This window comes from Pseudophryne corroboree, chromosome 10 (assembly GCF_028390025.1).
Source record: "Pseudophryne corroboree isolate aPseCor3 chromosome 10, aPseCor3.hap2, whole genome shotgun sequence".
Classification (NCBI taxonomy): domain Eukaryota; kingdom Metazoa; phylum Chordata; class Amphibia; order Anura; family Myobatrachidae; genus Pseudophryne; species Pseudophryne corroboree.
In genome coordinates, this window is record NC_086453.1 from 24,424,824 (window position 1) to 24,445,487 (window position 20,664).

A 20,664-nucleotide genomic window follows, 5' to 3' on the forward strand; every position below is an offset into this window, starting at 1 on the left:
CCCCATTTTACACAGTACGCTGGCAAGTGTCCCCATTTTACACATTGTGGCAGGAAAAAGTGTCCCCATTTTACACATTGCGGCAGGCACAGGTCCCCATTTTACACATTGCGGCAGGACGGTGGTGGAGGGAGAGAGAGAGAGAGAGAGGAAGGGAGAGGGGTTGACTTACATTTGAAGCGGTTCTCGCCGCTCTTCAGCCGCCTCTCCCTCCTCGTCCGGTCTGCGCGGCTCCCCCTTCTCCCTCCTCCGGCGGGGTTTCGTGGAATGACGCGTTTGCGCCGTGACGTCACGACGCAATCGCGTCATTCCGCGAAACCCCGCCCCCGAGCTGGGCACTCGGGAGAAGGGGGTTTCAACGTTATAAAAGTGCCGCGGCGGGTGTTAGGGGGTCTCGGCGCCCCCTCCAATCCGGCGCCCAGGTCGCCTGCCCCCCTAGCCCCCCCCCTAGTTTCGGCCCTGTACATATTGCTTTTGAATCATTTTGCTGTCTCTGAGTGCCAGTTGTTTTTATATATATATATATATATATATATATAAAACATTTTACATTTTATAATATTCTTGTGTACTGGCACTCCGGTGCCCTCTGACTGGATAGGCGGGGCTAGGCACGCCCAGTAGGTGGGGCTAGGCACGCCACACCAGTCGTGCACCCCCTAATAAAATGTGCTGCGCACGCCTATGGTCACAAACTATTACCTTTAGTAACCACTGAGCCCAAAGTGTGGCGAGCGGACGCATTTCATAAAATTGACTATCCTTGTCACAACCTATCACCATTAGTAACCTTGCCCGAAGTGTGGCGAGCGAAGAGGACGCATTTATAAAAATTGGAGTCAAAAAATGTTTAAAAACACAAAACACCCATTTTTTTCTGTCGACATTTTGACCCTGTCGATCTTTTGTCTGTTCATCTTTTGACCCTGTCGATCTTTTGACCCTATTGACTGTTTGGCTGTCGACCTTTTACTGTCGACCTAATGACTGTCTATCTTTTTAATGTCTATCTTCTGTATCAGATGTAACATGTGCAGAGAGAGTTAGATTTGGGTGTGGTGTGTTCAAACTGAAATCTAAATTGCAGTGTAAAAATAAAGCAGCCAGTATTTACCCTGTACAGAAACAATATAACCCACCCAAATCTAACGCTCTCTGCACATGTTACATCTGCCCCACCTGCAGTGCACATGGGTGGTCATTCCGAGTTGATCGCTCACTGCCGATTTTCGCAGCGCAGCGATCAGGTAAATAAATGGCAAAAATGCGCATGCGTATGCACCGCAATGCGCACTCGAATTGTACGGGTACAAAGCACATCGTTGCTGAGCGATGGATCTAGCGACGATTCCATTCGCACAGCCGATCGCAAGGAGGTTGACAGGAAGAGGGCATTTATGGGTGTCAACTGACCGTTTCCTGGAAGTGGTTGGGAAAACACAGGTGTGACCAGGCATTTGCAGGGCGGGTGTCTGACGTCAATTCCGGGACCTTCGTCGCAGCAATCATCGCACAGGATACGTAACTACAGGGCTGGTCTTGTTTTGCACAAAATGTGTTTACAGAGCTCTGCTGCACGGCTGTTCGCACTCCTGCAAAGTGAAAATACAATCCCCCGTGGGTGGCGACTATGCGTTCGCACGGCTGCTAAAAGTAGCTAGCGAGCGATCAACTCAGAATGAGGGCCTTGGTATTGCCCAACTGCTAACAAATTTGCAGCTGCAATCAACTCTGAATTACCCCCTTAGAACTAACTAGGGAAGCCTGTGGAGCTCAGAATAAGCTACTATTAGGCTGACACTAAGCATAGGTATAGCATATACAGGATAAATGTATAAAAACGGCATATGCGAAAAGGCATGATAACCGTAGTAATAAAACTACAAAAAAAATGTCTTTCTTTATCAGAAACCACTAAATTTCTAGTATAAGGCATACTGTAAATCACGTAGTTTGGTGCATCAATGCACATATATGATTCCATTATTCCCCTTGAATGACAATAGACTTATGTTTTAGGGCGTAGGGTGCATTACCCTATTTCCTAGTGCCACATTTGTTCTGCAATGAAGTAGAAACATTTCGGGGAAATATACCTTGGATTTTATCTGTGCGAAGGAAACTGTAACGCATATTTCTGTGTCTTGCAGATTGTGAACCCACAGACGTTAGAGTGGAAAATCGGAATAATGAAGACATCAAAAATATGGACTTATCAGCTGATAAACAAAACAACATTAATGGACATCTAGAAGATTTATGCTCATTGTAGATTTGATTTGAAAGGGAAACAAACACAAAGCATTGATTAGATCTACCTTCTGAATTAAATGCTCCATTTTGCTCCCCTCTATTTATGTCTGGTCACTCTCACAATTACGAGAGGTTCTTCCTCTGTTTCCTTGGTGGATGGGGCAATTCTGCTCTTCCCTCTTTCTAATTGTCTGATGGAAATATTTTAAATAGGATTTATAGTAATTTTCTTATTATACTTCTTATTATAAGACTTTCTTTTTTTCAGGAACGGTCCTACAAAGGCCGCCCGCTGAGCTCACCATTCAGTAGACTGACATTCTCCCTGTCTCTGTACATAACCTCTGCACCTAACCTCATGGGCGATAATCAGTGACGTTCGGGGAGGTGAGGCAGGTGAGGCAGGTGAGGCACCAGAGTTTTGACTATATAAAGTATATGAAAAATACAAAGAATATATTAGAAATATCTTCTTTGTATTATTCTAAGCATTTTTATATTCAAACCTCTGGAGTAAAAAGTCTATGGCGGGTGAGGCAGCACCCCTGGATCAGACTTACACTAAGGGTGACATTTACTAAGCAGTGATAGGAGCGGAGAAGTGAGCCAGCGGAGAAGTTGCCCCATCAACCAATCAGTAGCTCTGTATCATTTTATAGTATGCAAATTATAGATGTTACTTCAGTGCTGATTGGTTGCCATGGGCAACTTCTCCACTTGCTCACTTCTCCTCTTTTATCACTGCTTAGTAAATGTCCCCCTTAGAGCCTTATTCAGACCTGATTGCTGTTGTGTGAATTTGCAAGGTGTCCGATTATTGATCGACTGCACATGCGTACGTTGGGTATGGGTGACCGGCGCTTAGGATCCCGCCAATCACCATACCGACGCCGGATCCCCGGGATTACAATGCCGGCAGGGTGGGGGCAAGTGCATCAAAGCCTCTTGTGGGCTCGATGCGCTCCCCACAAGTTTATTCCCACTCTGTGCATGTCGTGGACACCCACGAGTGGGAATAGTCCCTGTTAGTTGGCATGCCGACTGTTGGGATTTGAGGCGGCGGGATGTAGGCGTAGGTATTGTGACTGGCGGTTTCCTGACCACCGGTCACATAACTACATCCCCGTATGGTTCATAATGTGCACACACTATACCAAACTGTGAAAGAAATCGCCTGTTTTTATCGCTAGGCGAATGCAGGCTGACTGACAGGAACTGGGCGTTTGTGGGTGGTAACTGGCCATTTTCTGGGCGTGTCAGTAAAAATGCAGGTGTACCCAAGCGTTTTCAGGGAGGGTGTGTGACGTCAGCTCCGGCCTGATCTCATCGCACTGTAGGAGTAAGTCCTGGGCTGCGCACAGACTGCACAGGCTGTAAAAATCATTAGATGGTGAGTTGCAAACGGATTTGCAGCTGGCCGGCGTTTGCAAAGCTTTTCGTATGGTGTACGCAGACTTAGACGGGGCGGATTTTCACTCTGTCTGGGCGGCGACTATCCGATGGCAAACCTCTGCAAATTCACAGAGGAGCGAGCAGGTCCTAAGTGACAGAGGTAGCTCCTGCAAGTGGATTCCTCCGTCTGTTGTCGGACCACGCTTTCCGTGTAATTGGCAGCACTGGGTGGTGACTGGGCAGCGATCATGCACAAAGAACAGCCCCATTTACTGGGAGCATCATGGTGTTGGAGGTGGTTAATTAAACTTCCATGTGTGATTGTAGCATTCAGACAGATATGTGGTGAGAAATATGTCAGCCATTTGGATTTGCATGGATTTTTGCACAAACTGGTCATAAAATGGCAGCCATTACCTCAGCCAAATATTTCCTGTCACTATGGATCAGACCTGCAAAATGCTCAGGAGGAAATTTGGACCCTTCCTCCTTACAAAACTGCTTCAGTTTAGCAATATCAGTGGGGTGTGTGGAGTGAACCACTTTCTTCATGTCATGCCACGTCATCCCTATCAGTCTGAGATCAGGACTCTGACTGGGCCATATTTTGAAACCACTCAGTTGTTGAGTTACTGCAGTGTTATGGGTTGTTGTACTGTGGAATCACCCAACTTCTGAGGAGCTTAAATTGGGAGACAGTCCACCTTGCATTCTCCTATGAAATGCCTTGTAAAATGTTGATATTTTTTATACCAACGAGAGCACTCGCTAAAGGGGTCATATCTTCTGTTCTGTTTTTAATATAGATGGTGTTAGAGGTACGGTCACCATTTCCGGCAGTGGGGACCCAGCAGAAGCTTTTTACTCTTCAGTGAGGGATTCCAGGCATTGTTGAGTCCTCACCGGGTGGAAGTGCAATGTGCATTGCCCAGTAGCCCGTTGCTGACCATGGTAAGTGTGCCCAGCAACACAGCCGAGGACTCTGACGAGGATGAGGATATTGTGGGACTTTAATGGAGAGGACAAAACTGTTAATTGCTGGTGGCATATTTATTGATATCACTGTGAAGCTACACCAAATAGGCCACCAGCAATAATTATCGGTAATAAATGGAGCCCTTGGTGTTGTGTGTTCTTTCCAAGCCACTCAATCTGTCACCGGTCCACAGAACATATCGCGGTTATGTCATGGGACATCTAGTGATCTTCCAATGTGCGGCAATTTTTTGTTGGACAGCATTGACTTCTGTTGGAACACCAAGTATGTCCAGTGTTTTCCATATTGTAAACTCGTGGACAGGTACTTTATGTGTGCAAGTTACAGAGATCTCTGTCTTCTGATGACACTCTAGGACTATTCTTAAACTCTTAGAGCAGTCGGAGCTGTGCTCTTGCAGACCTCTTAGCAGGATGGTCGACTCCTAGGGAGAGTGGCAGTAGTGCAGAACGTTCTCCATTTATAGACAGTTTGTCTTACGTGGACTCATGAGTATCAAGGCTTTTACTGATATTTGTAACTCTTTCCAGCTTTGTACTGGAATTCAACAATTCAAAGGGGCCTATTTAGTAATTATCAGTTTGTATTCCTGATTAATACCCTCTGAAGGTTCTGCCTCCTGGGAATGGCAAACTCAAAGTTTTGTCAGTGGTGTTTTATACAGAAGGGCAACTCTAACTGACATCTCCAATCTTGTCTTATTGATTGCACTCTTTGATAAAGCTTCTATACAGAAGCGAAACACATCAAAAATTGAGGACTATGCTTGATCTTCCTGCTATTTGTCATCTCTGTTGTCTTGCTGGCATTTGCACATTTAGCCAACACAGCAGCCATATGGCCTAGGCAATACTGTATTCGCTCTGGCAAAATTCATCAGTGAGCTCACGGTAGATTTGGAGTCCAGAGGAATGGCAACAGGACTGCATTGATATTCACTGCAGATCCTCATCGTAGGAATACTGCATCAAAGCTGAACTTTCACGGGTAATAAATCTATAATGTTGTATCATATTCCAATCTATGTGCAGCTTAAGATTTAAGCAGTAATAACAGTTGGACTCTATCAGCCAGCATAACAGATATATATTCAAGTGCATAGTATTTTTATATTCATAGTTACATGGATTTATATGCTGTCATGAATGAATGAATGAATGAATGAATGAATGAATGAAAAAATTATATATACATATATATATATATATAAATGTTTTATATGCAATTATTATAAATGCATGTATTTGAAATGAGTAATTTACTGCTGTTTATATCAGTAATTGTTTTAATTGATATACCATTGCAGGAGGAGCAACACTTCCTTGGAGGTTAGCTTTATAAATGTTTTTAACAGCTCTTGCAGATGATTTGGAAATTAATTAAAATTAATGAATTGATTGTGTCCGTCATTTCTATACATTGTTTCAAACATCACCAAATATTTTGGTACATGGAATTTTCGAGTTAGTGATATTCATGTGAATATACATTTATCTATTGCCATAAAGCTTTTACCCCTGAAAAAGTCCTTTGGACAAAATGCGTAGGTTTATTGGTGCCCACACATTATGCAGAAAGACCCCCACTTATTGAGCTCACACCGGTTGAGGGTGTAAGCGGGATTAACCATCTTCTTCTCTGGCAGGTGTGGATACTCTGTTACCTATTCATATTGTAAGGAAACATATTTTTTACATTATGTATTGGTTTTTAGGGAGAATAAAAATGTTGTTTTATTAATTTGGCCTTGTGTGTTGGATGAATTTTTGTTGAAAGGGTATATCCTTCAGAAGCACCATTTGCAATATCAATGTCTTCAATCCCTTTTACCTATAATAGCAACGGGTGATATGTGTGCAGAAGGCTTATCGCACATATTATATACCCACCAAGCCAGCACACGACACGGGTTACGCGCTGCCGACGTCAAATGTAGGAGGTGGTCATAATGATGTGACTCGACCGTGTATATATTGTCAGTACTTAAATGTTTTAATTGATACAACTGTCTTGATTGTCTCTTCTGCCATGCCAAGTCCATTTTCATTTCATGAGCGCAGTGCCGTAGTTAGAATTTGTATATTTTTTCTTACATCATTGAAAGTCCCGGTGAGTGTGCACAGGCTCGTTTAGGCTGCAGATGTTGTTATTTAATATTATTAATTTTGCCTTTGATCTCTGTGTCATATTAGCGCATTATGAATTTAGGGGGTTTATCTAAATGATTGGACAATATATAACTCCTGATGCCAGTTATATATTGGCAGTTCACATAGTTTCTCCAACACATTGAATGTTATTGACAATATAGAAAAGAAAAGTACTATGATTTATCTGTAGTTAACAAGACTGCGTTTGTCTATTCTTGCAACTTAGGCCTAATTCAGAGCTGTACGTAAAATTAATGATTTATGCACATCTCCGATGTTGGTGCTCTCTGCTCATGTGCAGAATCAGACGCAGCGCATAGTTGCACACAGTGCCCCATTTGGGGGCACAGCTCCCTGATTTCTGGGAGTGGCCATAGGCAAACGCAGGGGGGTTTCCGGTTGCCCAGATGCGATGCCCCGCGATGTAGCTATGTCTGTAGTACAAGTGTCACTTACACAGATTGCTGCAGACAGTATTTATTAATTGTGAACCAGACAGCTCTTAAAGTACATTTTAAAACTGACAATTCAATGTTTCCAAATTTTCTTTTTAAATAAAAACTGAAAAATACTATTTCTTGTCTTTGCATTTATGTAATAATCTTCACAAGCACTAATAATATACGCTTTTGTTTTTAATGACCGATAGGATTGCTCACCTCAATTCATTGTGAATGTACAGTATACGGGAGTAGCAAATATTGGGTGGAGGATAAGTTAAAAATTGGGGATGAGGATGAGGGCTGTACTTTTCACTTGTACTAAAGGCATAATTTAGACCTGATAGCAGCTGCTAAATTTTTCTCTAAAGGGAAAACCATGTGCACTGCAGGTGAAGCAGATGTAACATGTGCAGAGAGAGTTAGATTCGGATGGGATGTGTTCAATATAACCCACCCAAATCTAACTCTCTCTGCACATGTTACATCTGCCCCACCTGCAGTGCACATGGGGGGTCATTCTGAGTTGTTCGCTCGCTAGCAGATTTTAGCAGCATTGCACACGCTAGGCCGCCGCCCTCTGAGAGTGATTCTTAGTTTAGCAGAATTGCGAACGAAAGATTAGCAGAATTGCGATAAGAAAATTCTTAGCAGTTTCTGAGTAGCTCGAGACTTACTCCTACACTGCGATCAGTTCAGCCCGTTTCGTTCCTGGTTTGACGTCAAAAACACGCCCTGCGTTCGGCCAGCCACTTCCCCATTTCTCCAGACACTCCCGCGTTTTATCCTGGCACGCCTGCGTTTTTCTGCACACTCCCAGAAAACGGTCAGTTTCCGCCCAGAAACACCCACTTCCTGTCAATCACACTCCAATCACTTCAACGATGGAAATTCTTCGTTCGGACGTGAGTAAATATACTAAGTTTTGTGCTAAAATACGCCTTAATCACTCCGTTGTGAAGATTGGCAACGAGCGAACAACTCGGAATGACCCCCATGGTTTGGCCCATTAAAGAAAGTTTTTGCTGCTGCGATCAGGTCTGAATTAGGCCCTAAGCCCCACAATCTCTGTTGGCAGCACTAACTGTGTTAATGTATTTTAGTTACATTACGCAGTTTATGTTGGATTTGTGTTGGAAGATTTAACCTACTCACAATGCTCCATATTCCAAAAGGCAATGCAATGTCAAAATAGGTCAAATACAATGTCATTGCATCTGTTTGGAGAGCCGTGTGCAGTCTCTATTGCCCCAGTGTAAGTGGATCAAGTAAAATGACTTCCACTGTACAGAGCAACTCATTGGGTGATGGGGAGAAATATTTTATCTTCTAAGCAAAAAGTGATTTGCGGATCTGTGTTTTCTGCATTGCTCAGCTGTAAGATTAGATGCATGTTAGAAAAGTAGAATGTTGTGACCTTCATTATATTTACTGGGATTTTGCCAAAAACATGAGAAAAATCCTGGTTCTTTATTTTCCTTTAGAAACGAGTTGGATGAGAGAGGTGGCTATCACCTGCATTCAGAGAGAGACACGAGTGATTTTTTATTACATACCATTCATCCAAATGGGTTTAATAAAAGAAAAAAAAAATTACCTGCTTATTTAGATGAATAATTTTCCTTTTAATCATGTTTAGGGCAGTATGGATGGTGTAAGGGTTAGCATTACTGCCTCACAGCACTGAGGTCCTGGATTCAGTTCCCACCCTAACTGTGTGGAGTTTGTATATTTTCTCCATACTTGCGTGGGTCTCCTCTGGGTACTATGGTTTCCTCCCACAATCCAAAAATATACTGGTAGTTTGATTGGCTGCTAACAAAAAGTAACCCGTGTGTATGTATTGTACAAGCAGTGCTGTTTCTAGACAATTTGGCTCCCAGTGTGAACAGTAAAAAAATGCAACCCCCCCCCCCCCCCCCATAGACATTCTAAGATGTAAATAATAGCATGCGCCACAGACAGGCACCCCAAAAGGGGAGTGGCCTCACTAAATGGGTGTGGCTTCGCTAAATGGGCATGTCCTTGCAGGAAAAGGCTACCTTACACCCCAGTTTTTGACCTTGCACCCCCAGCCATTGGCAAATACAGGAAAAAAAGAAATTCCACCATATTATGCCCCACACATTAATGCCCCTTGCACCATATTATTACTCACGCAGTAATGTCCCTTGCACAATATGCTCCATACAGTAAATGCCCCTTACACCATATGTCCCACACAGTAAATTCCCCTTGCACCATTGCCAGCCTCACATAATAATGCCTGCCCCACTACCTGCTCATGGTCAGGGGTTTCACACCGCTGTTGCCTCCACCGACTTCCTCTGGCTGCCTGAAGCCATACCTCGGTCCTGGCACTTCAGTGAAGCAATGTTGCTAGTAAATGTCCCTCCCAAAATGGCCGTTGCCACTGTCTACTCTGTGGCTGTGGCCATTTTGGGAGGGACATTTTCAACAGTATTACATTCGGAGAGCCATAACGCATGAAATACTATGCAAACACTAACTGCAGTTGCCCCATGCGATCGCACGGCTTGCCTGGCCCTAAAACCGGCCCAGTGTACATGTGTTTAGGGCAGACTAGATGGGCCATGCGGTTTTCTGCCGTCAAATTCTATGTTTCTATGTGTAACAACCGTTTATTGATGCTTATATCTTTTACATATTAATTTATGAAATAAACTCTTGTAAATAATACACTTAGGGCTGATTCTTATTCATACGCAATGCTGACATTCATGGAGCTGGGTGATTTTTATGCCACTGTGGAAATATTCCTAAAAACTCACACAGTACATGCTTCCCACTGTGCGTAGAGTCACAGTAACAATCAGGATTTGAGCACCTGCAAATTATATGTATACAAACAGGGGCATTTGAGGTTTATTGCTGGCCAACATGGAATCAATTCAAATCAACACATCCTCCTTACTCTCATTTGAATACACCCCCCATCACTCCCGTTCCAGCCATTTTAGAGCACAGGTTCTGGGATTGGTTGCAGGTGCAGTTTGCCAGGATAAAGAGACATACTTCACAAAAAGATGTTCATGATGTGCGCTAAAACATAAGAACAAATTGGAGCCAAAAAAGAGGCACCTGTGCATATGTCCAGATGGTGTCCATACAGAGTTGCAGTCCAGATTCCAATACACACATGAACACGCATATAGGCAGTGTATGAGCCATTCCTGGGAGGCAATAGGGGGTACGCACACTACACGCACACCTAGGTAGCATCTTATCAGAGTGTCGTAGGAGTGTGTTGGGAGTGTCACTGGAAGCGGCTGCCTACAGAGTCGCACAACTGCTCACATTGGACACTATAGGCAGACGGTGAAACTGAACCTACCATAGGCCCTGGTACAAGTGCAGTAACTCAGTATCTGTGAGAGGGATATCAGTCCTTGCTCATTTGTACGATCATACACCAGGACAGGGCTGTGTAGCAGCATTAGCATGAAGACGCAACTGCGGCAAAAGACACAAGGACGCCGGCGGCTGCATGCCACTCAGAATAAGGCCCTATGTCCGTGATGTGTCTGGGTACAGAGACTTAGCTCAATAGGCAACCAAGCGTATTATTATGGCCATGGATTACACAAGCATACAATATATAAGGGGTGAGAGGAATAAGAGATACAGGGTATCTCCATTTCTGATACTGGGGGTAATTCCAAGTTGATCGCAGCAGGAAATTTTTTAGCAGTTGGGCAAAACCATGTGCACTGCAGGTGGGGCAGATGTAACATGTTCAGAGAGAGTTAGATTTGGGTGGGTTATTTTGTTTCTGTGCAGGGTAATACTGGCTGCTTTATTTTTACACTGCAAATTAGATTGCAGATTGAACACACCACACCGAAATCTAACTCTCTCTGCACATGTTATATCTGCCTCCCCTGCAGTGCACATGGTTTTGCCCAGTTGCTAACAGAGGTGGTCATTCCGAGTTGTTCGCTCGGTAATTTTCTTCGCATCGCAGCGATTTTCCGCTAATTGCGCATGCGCAATGTTCGCACTGCGACTGCGCCAAGTAAATTTGCTATGCAGTTAGGAATTTTACTCACGGCATTACGAGGTTTTTTCTTCGTTCTGGTGATCGTAATGTGATTGACAGGAAGTGGGTGTTTCTGGGCGGAAACTGGCCGTTTTGTGGGTGTGTGTGAAAAAACGCTGCCGTTTCTGGGAAAAACGCGGGAGTGGCTGGAGAAATGGAGGAGTGTCTGGGTGAACGCTGGGTGTGTTTGTGACGTCAAAGCAGGAACGAAACTGACTGAACTGATCGCAGATGGCGAGTAAGTGTCGAGCTACTCAGAAACTGCTAAGAAGTGTCTATTCGCAATTCTGCTAATCTTTCGTTCGCAAATCTACTATGCTAAGATTCACTCCCAGTAGGCGGCGGCTTAGCGTGTGCAATGCTGCTAAAAGCAGCTAGCGAGCGAACAACTCGGAATGAGGGCCAGAATTCCTGCTGCCATCAACTTGGAATTACCCCCACTATCTGGCCCGATCACAATTGCGCCTTTGTGCGGACACTACGAGTAACACATGCGCCATAGGGGTTTCCTGAATTGTTCACACATGCGCAGTAGCCAATAATCACTCACCTACCGGAATATCTGCATTGTATGGGTTTTGCGTACGACTCAGAAGAACCATGTGTGCATGTGTGGAAGTGGGTCCAGCCAGCACTGAAAGTGTCACTGTATTCCCCCCATCACCAGAGTTAGAGTTTGTCTTGTACAGGACATTAAGGAAGTGTCTGTAAAACACCCACTCACCTCTGCCTGAGCTAGCTGTGTATTTCCTGGTCAGCTCTGTGTATTAGTAAATTGCTTCCTCTTCTCTCACTGCCCCAGGATGAAAGCCAACTTGGTAAACTAGTTAACTGATCTTTGAGAATGTCAGGTGTCACATTCCTGGGCCCTCTGGGTTTATATAATCACAGGTGGATATGGATGATGAGAAGAAAACTTTTTTTTTTTATATATTAAAACATAACAATAGACAATGTGCAAATAACAAAAAATATCAATAAAAAATGTATACTCCAGATAAAAATACTCCACATGAAAGTATAGTCCAGTTAAAAATCAATAAACCCAGATTAAGTCCAAATAAATATATGCTTTGGAATATGGCAATCACTTTATTCATGGAGATCATCCACCAGTTATGTATTGAATAATCGTATAGGCTGAAAAGCATTAAAGTGTGGAGCCCCAGTGGGTATAAAACAGGGTGAGTTCTGGATACGCCCCCTGCAGGGCTCCAAGGCTTGTCATTGGGTAAAGGTTCCTTAGTAGTGGAAAAGTTCCTCCATGCACACTGGTAGGCCTACGTGTTTTGAACAGAAAGCTCTTTATAAAGAGCGAGTGTGCATTGTGGAGGACTACTTATTTATACCTGCTGATCTGGACATCAACTTGCGTTGACCGGAAGTCAGCGGTGCCGCTACTTCTGGTCCATGGAATCTCTGATCCACGGCATTATGGGACTTCCAATAAATTGGTCTTGTTATTCCACCTAATTTCTTCCCGGTTCAATCATTTTTGACTTTGGGGTACAGTATATCTATTAAAGTATTGGGTTTTAGAAGTTATCACTAACACCAGCCCTACACCTGGTGCAAAAGACCCACCGGGGAAGCCAAAAGTGGGAATGCAACTGAGATGTGCACAACTGTGAATCACCGGTAGTTGCTCATAGTTGTGTCGCTCAGCCACAGAACATTTGCTCACCGCTAAAAATCGCAACGTCCATCTGTAAATCAGAGGTGCATGAAACTCTGAGCCGCTGTTAGGAGAATCAGAGGTGGACGTATCTGCAGTATTGCTCCTGCATGCTAATGGTGTAGCTGAAGGGTGTCTTATTTAGATGCCCACCATCTGTGGTGCGAATCCGCTAATGTGTGTACAGAGATGCACTTCACATCTGACTATGTGGGTGCAAAATGTTTGGCAGACCTTGGCCGCCAGTGTAAGAGCAAGTGTCACACTGAGGGGAGTAGAATGTTTAAGAATATAAGTCGGTTTTCAGGTAATTATCTTTAAAGTATTACCTTGTTCTTTGGCTTCCAGGTCTACATCAATCTCCACACTTCGCAGAAAGGCCAGGAAGAATCCTTATGTAGACTCCTTCCAGCCAAGCGGGTCCCACTAAACGGGACCCACTGAACCACTATGTGTGGCCCCAGCCTTAGAGCTTACTCAAAGGGTTTGCTTCACACAAAATGTTTTTAGAAATATCAATTTGTAATGAAATGAACAATGTAAGAGTTTGACAACAACAGTGTAACATCAGTTTTAGTGTGCATAATTGCAGGCTAAGGGAGTCATTCCGAGTTGATTGCGTGCTGCAGTTTTTCGCAGCACAGCAATCAGGTCACTACTGCGCATGCGTATGCACCGCAATGCGCAGGCGCGTCGTACGGGTACAAAGCGGATCGTTGCTGAGCGATGGATTTAATGAAGAATCTATTCGCACAGCCAATCGCAAGGAGATTGACAGGAAGAAGGGTTTGTGGGTGTCAACTGACCATTTTCTGGGAGTGTTTGGAAATACGCAGGCGTGTCCAAGCGTTTGCAGGGCGGGTGTCTAACGTCAATTCCGGGACCAAAAAGACTGAAGTGATCGCAGCGGCTGAGTAAGTCCAGAGCTACTCAGAAACTGCACAAAATGTTTTTGCAGAGCTCGGCTGCACACGCGTTCGCACACTTGCAAAACGAAAATACACTCCCATGTGGGTGGTGACTATGCGTTTGCACGGCTGCAAAAAGTAGCTAGCGAGCGATCAACGCAGAATGACCACCATAGGGCCTAATTCAGATCTGATCACTGGGCTGTTAATTTTGCTGTCCTGCGATCAGATAGTCGCCGCCTCCAGGGGGAGTGTAAATTTGCCGTGCAAGCGTGCGATGCTATGTGTACGCTGAGCTGCAAAAATCCAGTGTGTGCAGTCTCTGCGCAGCCCCGGACTTACTCCTACAGTACGATCACACAGGCTGATCGGGGCAGGAGCTGACGTCAGACACTCTCCCTGAAAACAATTGGCCACGCCTGCGTTTTTCCGGACACTCCCTGTAAACGCTCAGTTGCCACACACAAACAGCCTCCTCCTGTCTATCACCTTGTGAATGCCCATGCAATCGGATTTTTCGCACCATCCGTCACTGATCAGCGATGCCCGTTGTTGTTGTCCGATGCGCGTGCGCATTGCGGTGCATACGCATGCGCAGTTTGGATCTGATCGCCCGCTGTGTGAAAACGCAGAGCAATGATCAGATCTGAATCACCCCCCAAAACAATAATATCAACAAAATGACTGATCGCTGATCCTGTGTTTTAAATGACCTTTCCACTATACAGCTGTTTATAAGGGATACTCAGCCCTTTATTACATAGCAAAAAGGAAAAGCATAGCAAACAGCGCTTATGGAACAGGTAGTTTAATACTGCACATAAAATAAACACAATCACAGTGATTTTAATGCAATACAATCACACTCGCCGGTATATTTAAAAAATGACATATTGTAATAACATGTTTTCCAAGTATTTCATTTCAGTTATGGAATTTGTTATTCAAAGATGCTCATCGCTGCCCGGCATTGAAAATAAAAGAGGTTTGACTAATCCCAAAATCCCCGGAATTGAATCAAGGACAATTATAGGCCTAAATCCTGGGATTGGCTTCCATACTCACGTCTGTTTGTTATACCGCTTTCAGATCGCAAATGCCGAATCTCACCCGAAAAGAGAAACGTGTCCTTACCGGGTGGGATCCGGCGTTTGCTCTCCTTTGCTGGCTTTCCGACCCGGCAATATACCGGGTCGGTTGCAATAGCAGCGGGGAGGGGGGGGGGGGGCGCAGCAGCAGCAGGGGCGGGGGTGGAGGCGGCGCTGGGAGATGAGCTCATCTCCTGCGCCGCCTCTCCCTATGCTGTGAATGGGAACCGTGTCGCATTGACGCGGCTCCCATTCACACTGCACCTGACCCGGTATTCAACCCTACTTTTATACCGGGTTGTATTACCGGGTCAGACGACCCGCTAATTCTCGGAAAGTGCTTTCACATCGCACACTGACCCGTGTCAACATATATACCGGGTTATTTGTGCGATGTGAAAGGGGTATATGTTAGAAGTGGTTAAACAGCTGTAGCCGCGGTTGTTAGAAAGCAGTTTATCATTCTCAATAGAAAGTAGACAAGTCCCTTTTCTAGAAAAGTAACAGTTTCTCCCAGTGCTTATGTTGCAGATAGCAAAATACAATGTTGCAATCCTTATATAGACACAGGGATTCATGCCGCATCACAAAGGCGAAAAATTGGAATAAGCCCCACCCACAATCCACTCAGACCACACCTAAATACGTCCAAATTGCGTACATATCATCTTGAGACTTCAATCATATCAAGGGTCATGAATGATAACTGTCAAAATAGAGATGACTGGGTGTATGTTTAAAAAGCTTCAAGTATTTCAGTGGTTCATCTAGTGCTCATAGCTTGTGTACCACGCAGTAGAAAGGCAGACATGGCTGATGCCTTTGAATGAATTTCTAAACTCCCCTCTCTCAGAGGAACAGTACAACTGCATTTTTATTTTTAGGGGGTCATTCCGAGTTGATCGCTCGCTAGCTGTTTTTACCAGCCGTGCAAACGCTATGCCGCCTCCCACTGGGAGTATATTTTAGCTTAGCAGAAGTGCGAACGAAAGGATCGCAGCGCTGCTGCAAAATAATTTTGAGCAGTTTCAGATCTACTCATTTCAGACCATTCAGTTCCTGTTTTGACGTCACGAACACGTCCTGCGTTCGCCCAGCCACGCCTGCGTTTTTCCAGGCACGCCTGCGTTTTTCCAAACACTCCCTGAAAACGGTCAGCTGACAACCAGAAACGCCGACTTGATGTCAATCACTCTGCGGCCACCAGCGCGACTGAAAAGCTTCTCTAGACCTTGTGTGAAACTACATCGGCCGTTGTGAAAGTACGTCGTGCGTGCGCATTGTGCCGTTTCTTTTGCATCATCGCTGCGCAGCGAACATTTTCAGCTAGCGATCAACTCGGAATGACCCCCTTAGACTCTAATTTGCACTGAACCTCTTCAGGCAGAGTAGACATAACACAACGTTAGTGAGCTACTTAGCACTGGGATATTCACTTTTGTAACCACTAGAGCTCATTTACTAACATGGTATCTAGGTGTAACATTTGAGAAGCACGGAGAGGAGATGCAGATGAGCACTCAGGGGGTGGAGCCAGGCTATTAGGCCCTGCCTCCATCACTGCAAAATGCCACAAATTGTGACAATGACAACAATTGAGTCGTATTGGCCCAACTCCCGACCCCAGACATGTGATCTCTGGTAACCTTCTGAAATTACTTGTGTGCAGAACTTACTCATAATACATCTTTTAAGTGAAACGTTCTGAGACATTTTCTCATTTTCTGATAATTATCTTAAAACCGCAATGACAAACTAACCACAAGTAAGCAGCTGCACCAGACCATCTGTATACGAGGCATCTGTTTATCGGTCAGATAGTCAGCGCTTGGAGGAAAGCGGTAAAATCGGAAGACGTGCTGAAAATAAAGCATCAGGTAACACCCAACCAAGAAATTGAAAACAAATAAATCATTTTACAGATGCTTCCTGACTGACGTAACCTAATATCTAAACAAATAATCCGATATGATCAAAGGCTAACGCTGATCTTCTTCTCTATGGGGGGACTTCAAGCATTTTGCCTGTCGGCGATTACTTGATGGCACCCGGTGGAATAATTGAAGTGTTTTCAGGGAGGGTGTCTGACGTCAGCTCCGGCCTCCGATCAGCCTGTTCTCATCACACTGGAGGAGTAAGTCCTGGGCTGTGCGGAGACTGCACACACTGATTTTCTGCAGCTCTGCTACACATGGTAATGCACACTTGCACAACGAAAATCTACTCCCTCTGTAGGCGGCGACTATCTGATCACAGGGCAGCACAAAATGTAGCCCAGCGATCAGATCTAAATAAGGCCCCATGTGCACTGCAGGTGGGGCAGATGTAACATGTGCAGAGAGAGTTAGATTTGGGTGGGGTGTGTTTAAACTGAAATTTAAATTGCAGTGTAAAAATAAAGCACCCAGTATTTACCCTGCACAGAAACAAAATAACCCACCCAAATCTAACTCTCTCTGCACATGTTACCTCTACCACACCTGCAGTGCACATGGTTTTGCCCATTAAAAAAACAATTTTGCTGCTGCAATCAGGTCTGAATAAGGCCCATAGTGCATCAATGTACACATTGAATGATCCGGCATATGACAACACAATACTGTATATCACTTACAGTAACAACATTGTGAAATACAGGCTTCCTCCCTCTGAATCATATCTGTGTCATATTTACCAGTGGGGTACCCTTGTGCACTAGACTTGCGCATTCTGTACCTGCTGCTGGTGGTATCATCTTTCTGGTGATGTTTTTGTAAGATGGCGCAAGCGCAGGCTTTGCTGTTTCATGTGCTGGTGCCGTATTTACACAAATATAACTAGAAAGATGGCACCCCCAGCAGCAGGTGTGGGCATGGAGGTGCTACATATCACAGTGGAAAGTCTGTACTGCCCCAAACAGCGTGATTGGGGGGGGGGGGGGGTTAATTAATAACAACAAGGTAGAGGGGGAGATTGAGAATATTATTATCTGAATGTTCTCCGCATAAAGAAAAAAAATAGTGGTGGGGGGACAGTCAGTGTGGACTCCCCTTGCCATCACATTAATCAGCCCAGGGTTGGAATCAAACAGAAAGTAGGGACCCCAAAAAAATAAACTTGGTTTCCTTCTCGAGAGCAACAACCAGCCCTGGACATTGCCCTGCACCCTTGGTGGGTGTAAGGTTCATGGTACCTTAATATTGTTCTTTGCAGGTTGCTACCAGGTCCCAGCAGGCTGACACTTGAAGAACCACAAGTGCCAGCATGCCCAGACAGCAAGTGCACCTGTAGTCCACCTAGAAATCTTAAAATAAAGACAAGACACAGAATATAATAATAAATTATTTGACACCTCCACCTGGGGAACAGTGACCTTTAAGCTCTCTTGCATGGTTGACGCATCACGAGGGCTTGCGGCCTCCTCGTATTCTGTCTTCACGTGAGTGGTGCCCATTAAGTTCTTTTGCATGGCCACTGTTTCCCCCAGGACATCTAGGATCGATGGCCTTTATGCTGTTTTGCATGGCCACCACTTCCCCATAGGGCTTCCTGTGTCTTTATCTCTGATCTTCACTCGGGGGAGGGGGAGCACAGCCTTTAAGCACTTTTGCATTTCTTCCTATCAGGACTTCCCCCAGCATCTCCCATCTTCAGGAGCTCTTTTCCGCTCCTCCTCCACTGTTGGACTGACTGCAGCAAGCAATTACTGATGAGCCGTCTTGCTTTTTCAGGCCACTTTTGAAAAGGGAAAATGCCACCATTGTGAACGTGGCATGCTGTCGAACTCTGCAGATAAAGGCTCCTGTTCAGCCACCATGCATCACACCACCATGCCCGCATCATCCCACCACATCACAGTGGATCCTGCAGCATCAATGGATAGTGCCGGGATCCCTCCGGATCCCACAACACCACCACGCTGACAGAGTACTAAACTGCCGGGACTGGAACTTTGGTCTCATCAGCTTACACACTGCACATTGGCCGGTGGTCAGTCTCCAGGTTTTTAAGCATGTTTAAAAACCAGGAGTTCCAACAGGCATCCAGAATCTGTGGAGTAGGTCGGTCAGTGGAGGCTACAAATTAGTCAGTCAGTTCTCCTGAGGATTGGACAAGTGTGTACCCAGCTTAAGCCTTAAATTGTTGCCAATGGGTTGGCAGTTGATCCCCATCTCAGCCTTGAATTGTTTGTATCATGCTGGCAGTTGGTCCCCATCTCAGCCTTGAATTGTTGGTATCAGGCTGGCTGTTGGTCCCCATCTCAGCCTTGAATTGTTGGTATCAGGCTGGCAGTTGGTCCCCATCTCAGCCTTGAATTGTTGGCAGTGGGCTGGCAGTTGGTCCCCATCTCAGCCTTGAATTGTTGATATCAGGCTGGCAGTTGGTCCCCATCTCAGCCTTGAATTGTTGGTATCAGGCTGGCAGTTGGTCCCCATCTCAGCCTTGAATTGTTGGCAGTGGGCTGGCAGTTGGTCCCCATCTCAGCCTTGAATTGTTGATATCAGGCTGGCAGTTGGTCCCCATCTCAGCCTTGAATTGTTGGTATCAGGCTGGCAGTTGGTCCCCACCACAGCCTTGAATTGTTGGCATCAGGCTGGCAGTTGGCCTCCAATTTATACCTTTAACTGCATCATTTGGGCAAGATAGCGTTATTGTAAGTAGGGTCATTCTATCTTCACCACTATAGTAGGTAGATTTCAGACAAAATAGGTTTCTACCCGACCAAAAAAGCAAAGCCAGTGCCATTGCTTCTTACACAGGAGTGCCAGCAGCATTCCAGGAACATATAAGTACAGCTTTACAAAAAATAGCACTCACGTGGGTATAGCAAAAATATAGGTCATGGTCTGCAGTATCTAGCACCAGGAGATGGACTAAAGGTGCACAACCTCCTGTCTCTCCCCCTGACACACGCAAACAGTACTTAAAGAAAGGGTGTGGTTCTTTCAAGGGCCACAGAAGGTTAACCATTTGTTCAAATGTGGGAGAGTCACCAACCTTTTCCCTTCTTTCAATAAATGTTAATATACTGTGTAAAAACAATGTCCTGAATGACTGACTCATCAATGCCCAGCCCAAACTCCTGGACCAAGAAACATAAAATTTGGAAAGTATATTCCTTTCATGACGTAAGCACCCACTAATCAGGGATTTTTTAAATTCGACCCCTAAGGGGGTGAAAAGGGGTAAAAAGTGCTTCCATGGATTTCTCAATATCTCTTAGGCCAGATGAGACATTGACTTGGTTTTGACTTACAAAGGTTTCTCACACAAATGCCTAAAGACATAATTTAGAATTTAGTCCTAATCAACCCAAAAAGGGGAAAATCTGTATTCAGGGGTGCCATTCTGACCCCCAAGAATGACAAGGCTACGGTTATTAATCACACTCTACTTCAGTCATTTCAGGTGTTTCCTTTGGTAGAGAAATGTAGTATAGGACTGTGGACTCGGTGGTGCAAATGGGTGATGCTACTCCTTGAAGATCCTCAAGACCCTCAACCCTCCAGCCTCCCAGCCCACAAGCTTTTCCCCAAAGTTGGGGTTCCAGTTATGAATGCTCATGTAATAACCAGCTATATGAGGTATTAGGCGTGACACTGAGGAGTGGGCTACAGATCAATCATGTGATTACACAGGCAGAAAATTCCCTGCAGCCTCGGCAGCTGATCTGGAGGTGAGAAGCAGATAACATGACCATTGACAGTTGGAAGTGAGCAGC

The 20,664-nt window shown here is 44.9% G+C and overlaps 1 protein-coding gene across 3 annotated transcripts in view; it reads left to right on the top strand.

The window, feature by feature from the left end:
* Positions 1-6,382, top strand: part of LOC134965852 (uncharacterized) — a 128,296-nt gene extending 121,914 nt beyond the window's left edge. For all 3 annotated transcript variants that reach the window (XM_063942233.1, XM_063942232.1, XM_063942234.1), the window contains one exon: positions 2,151-6,382. In XM_063942233.1, the coding sequence (XP_063798303.1) occupies positions 2,151-2,157 (7 nt within the window). In that variant the 3' untranslated portion in view covers positions 2,158-6,382. The remainder of the gene's footprint in view (positions 1-2,150) is intronic.
* The last annotated feature ends 14,282 nt before the right edge of the window (positions 6,383-20,664 follow it).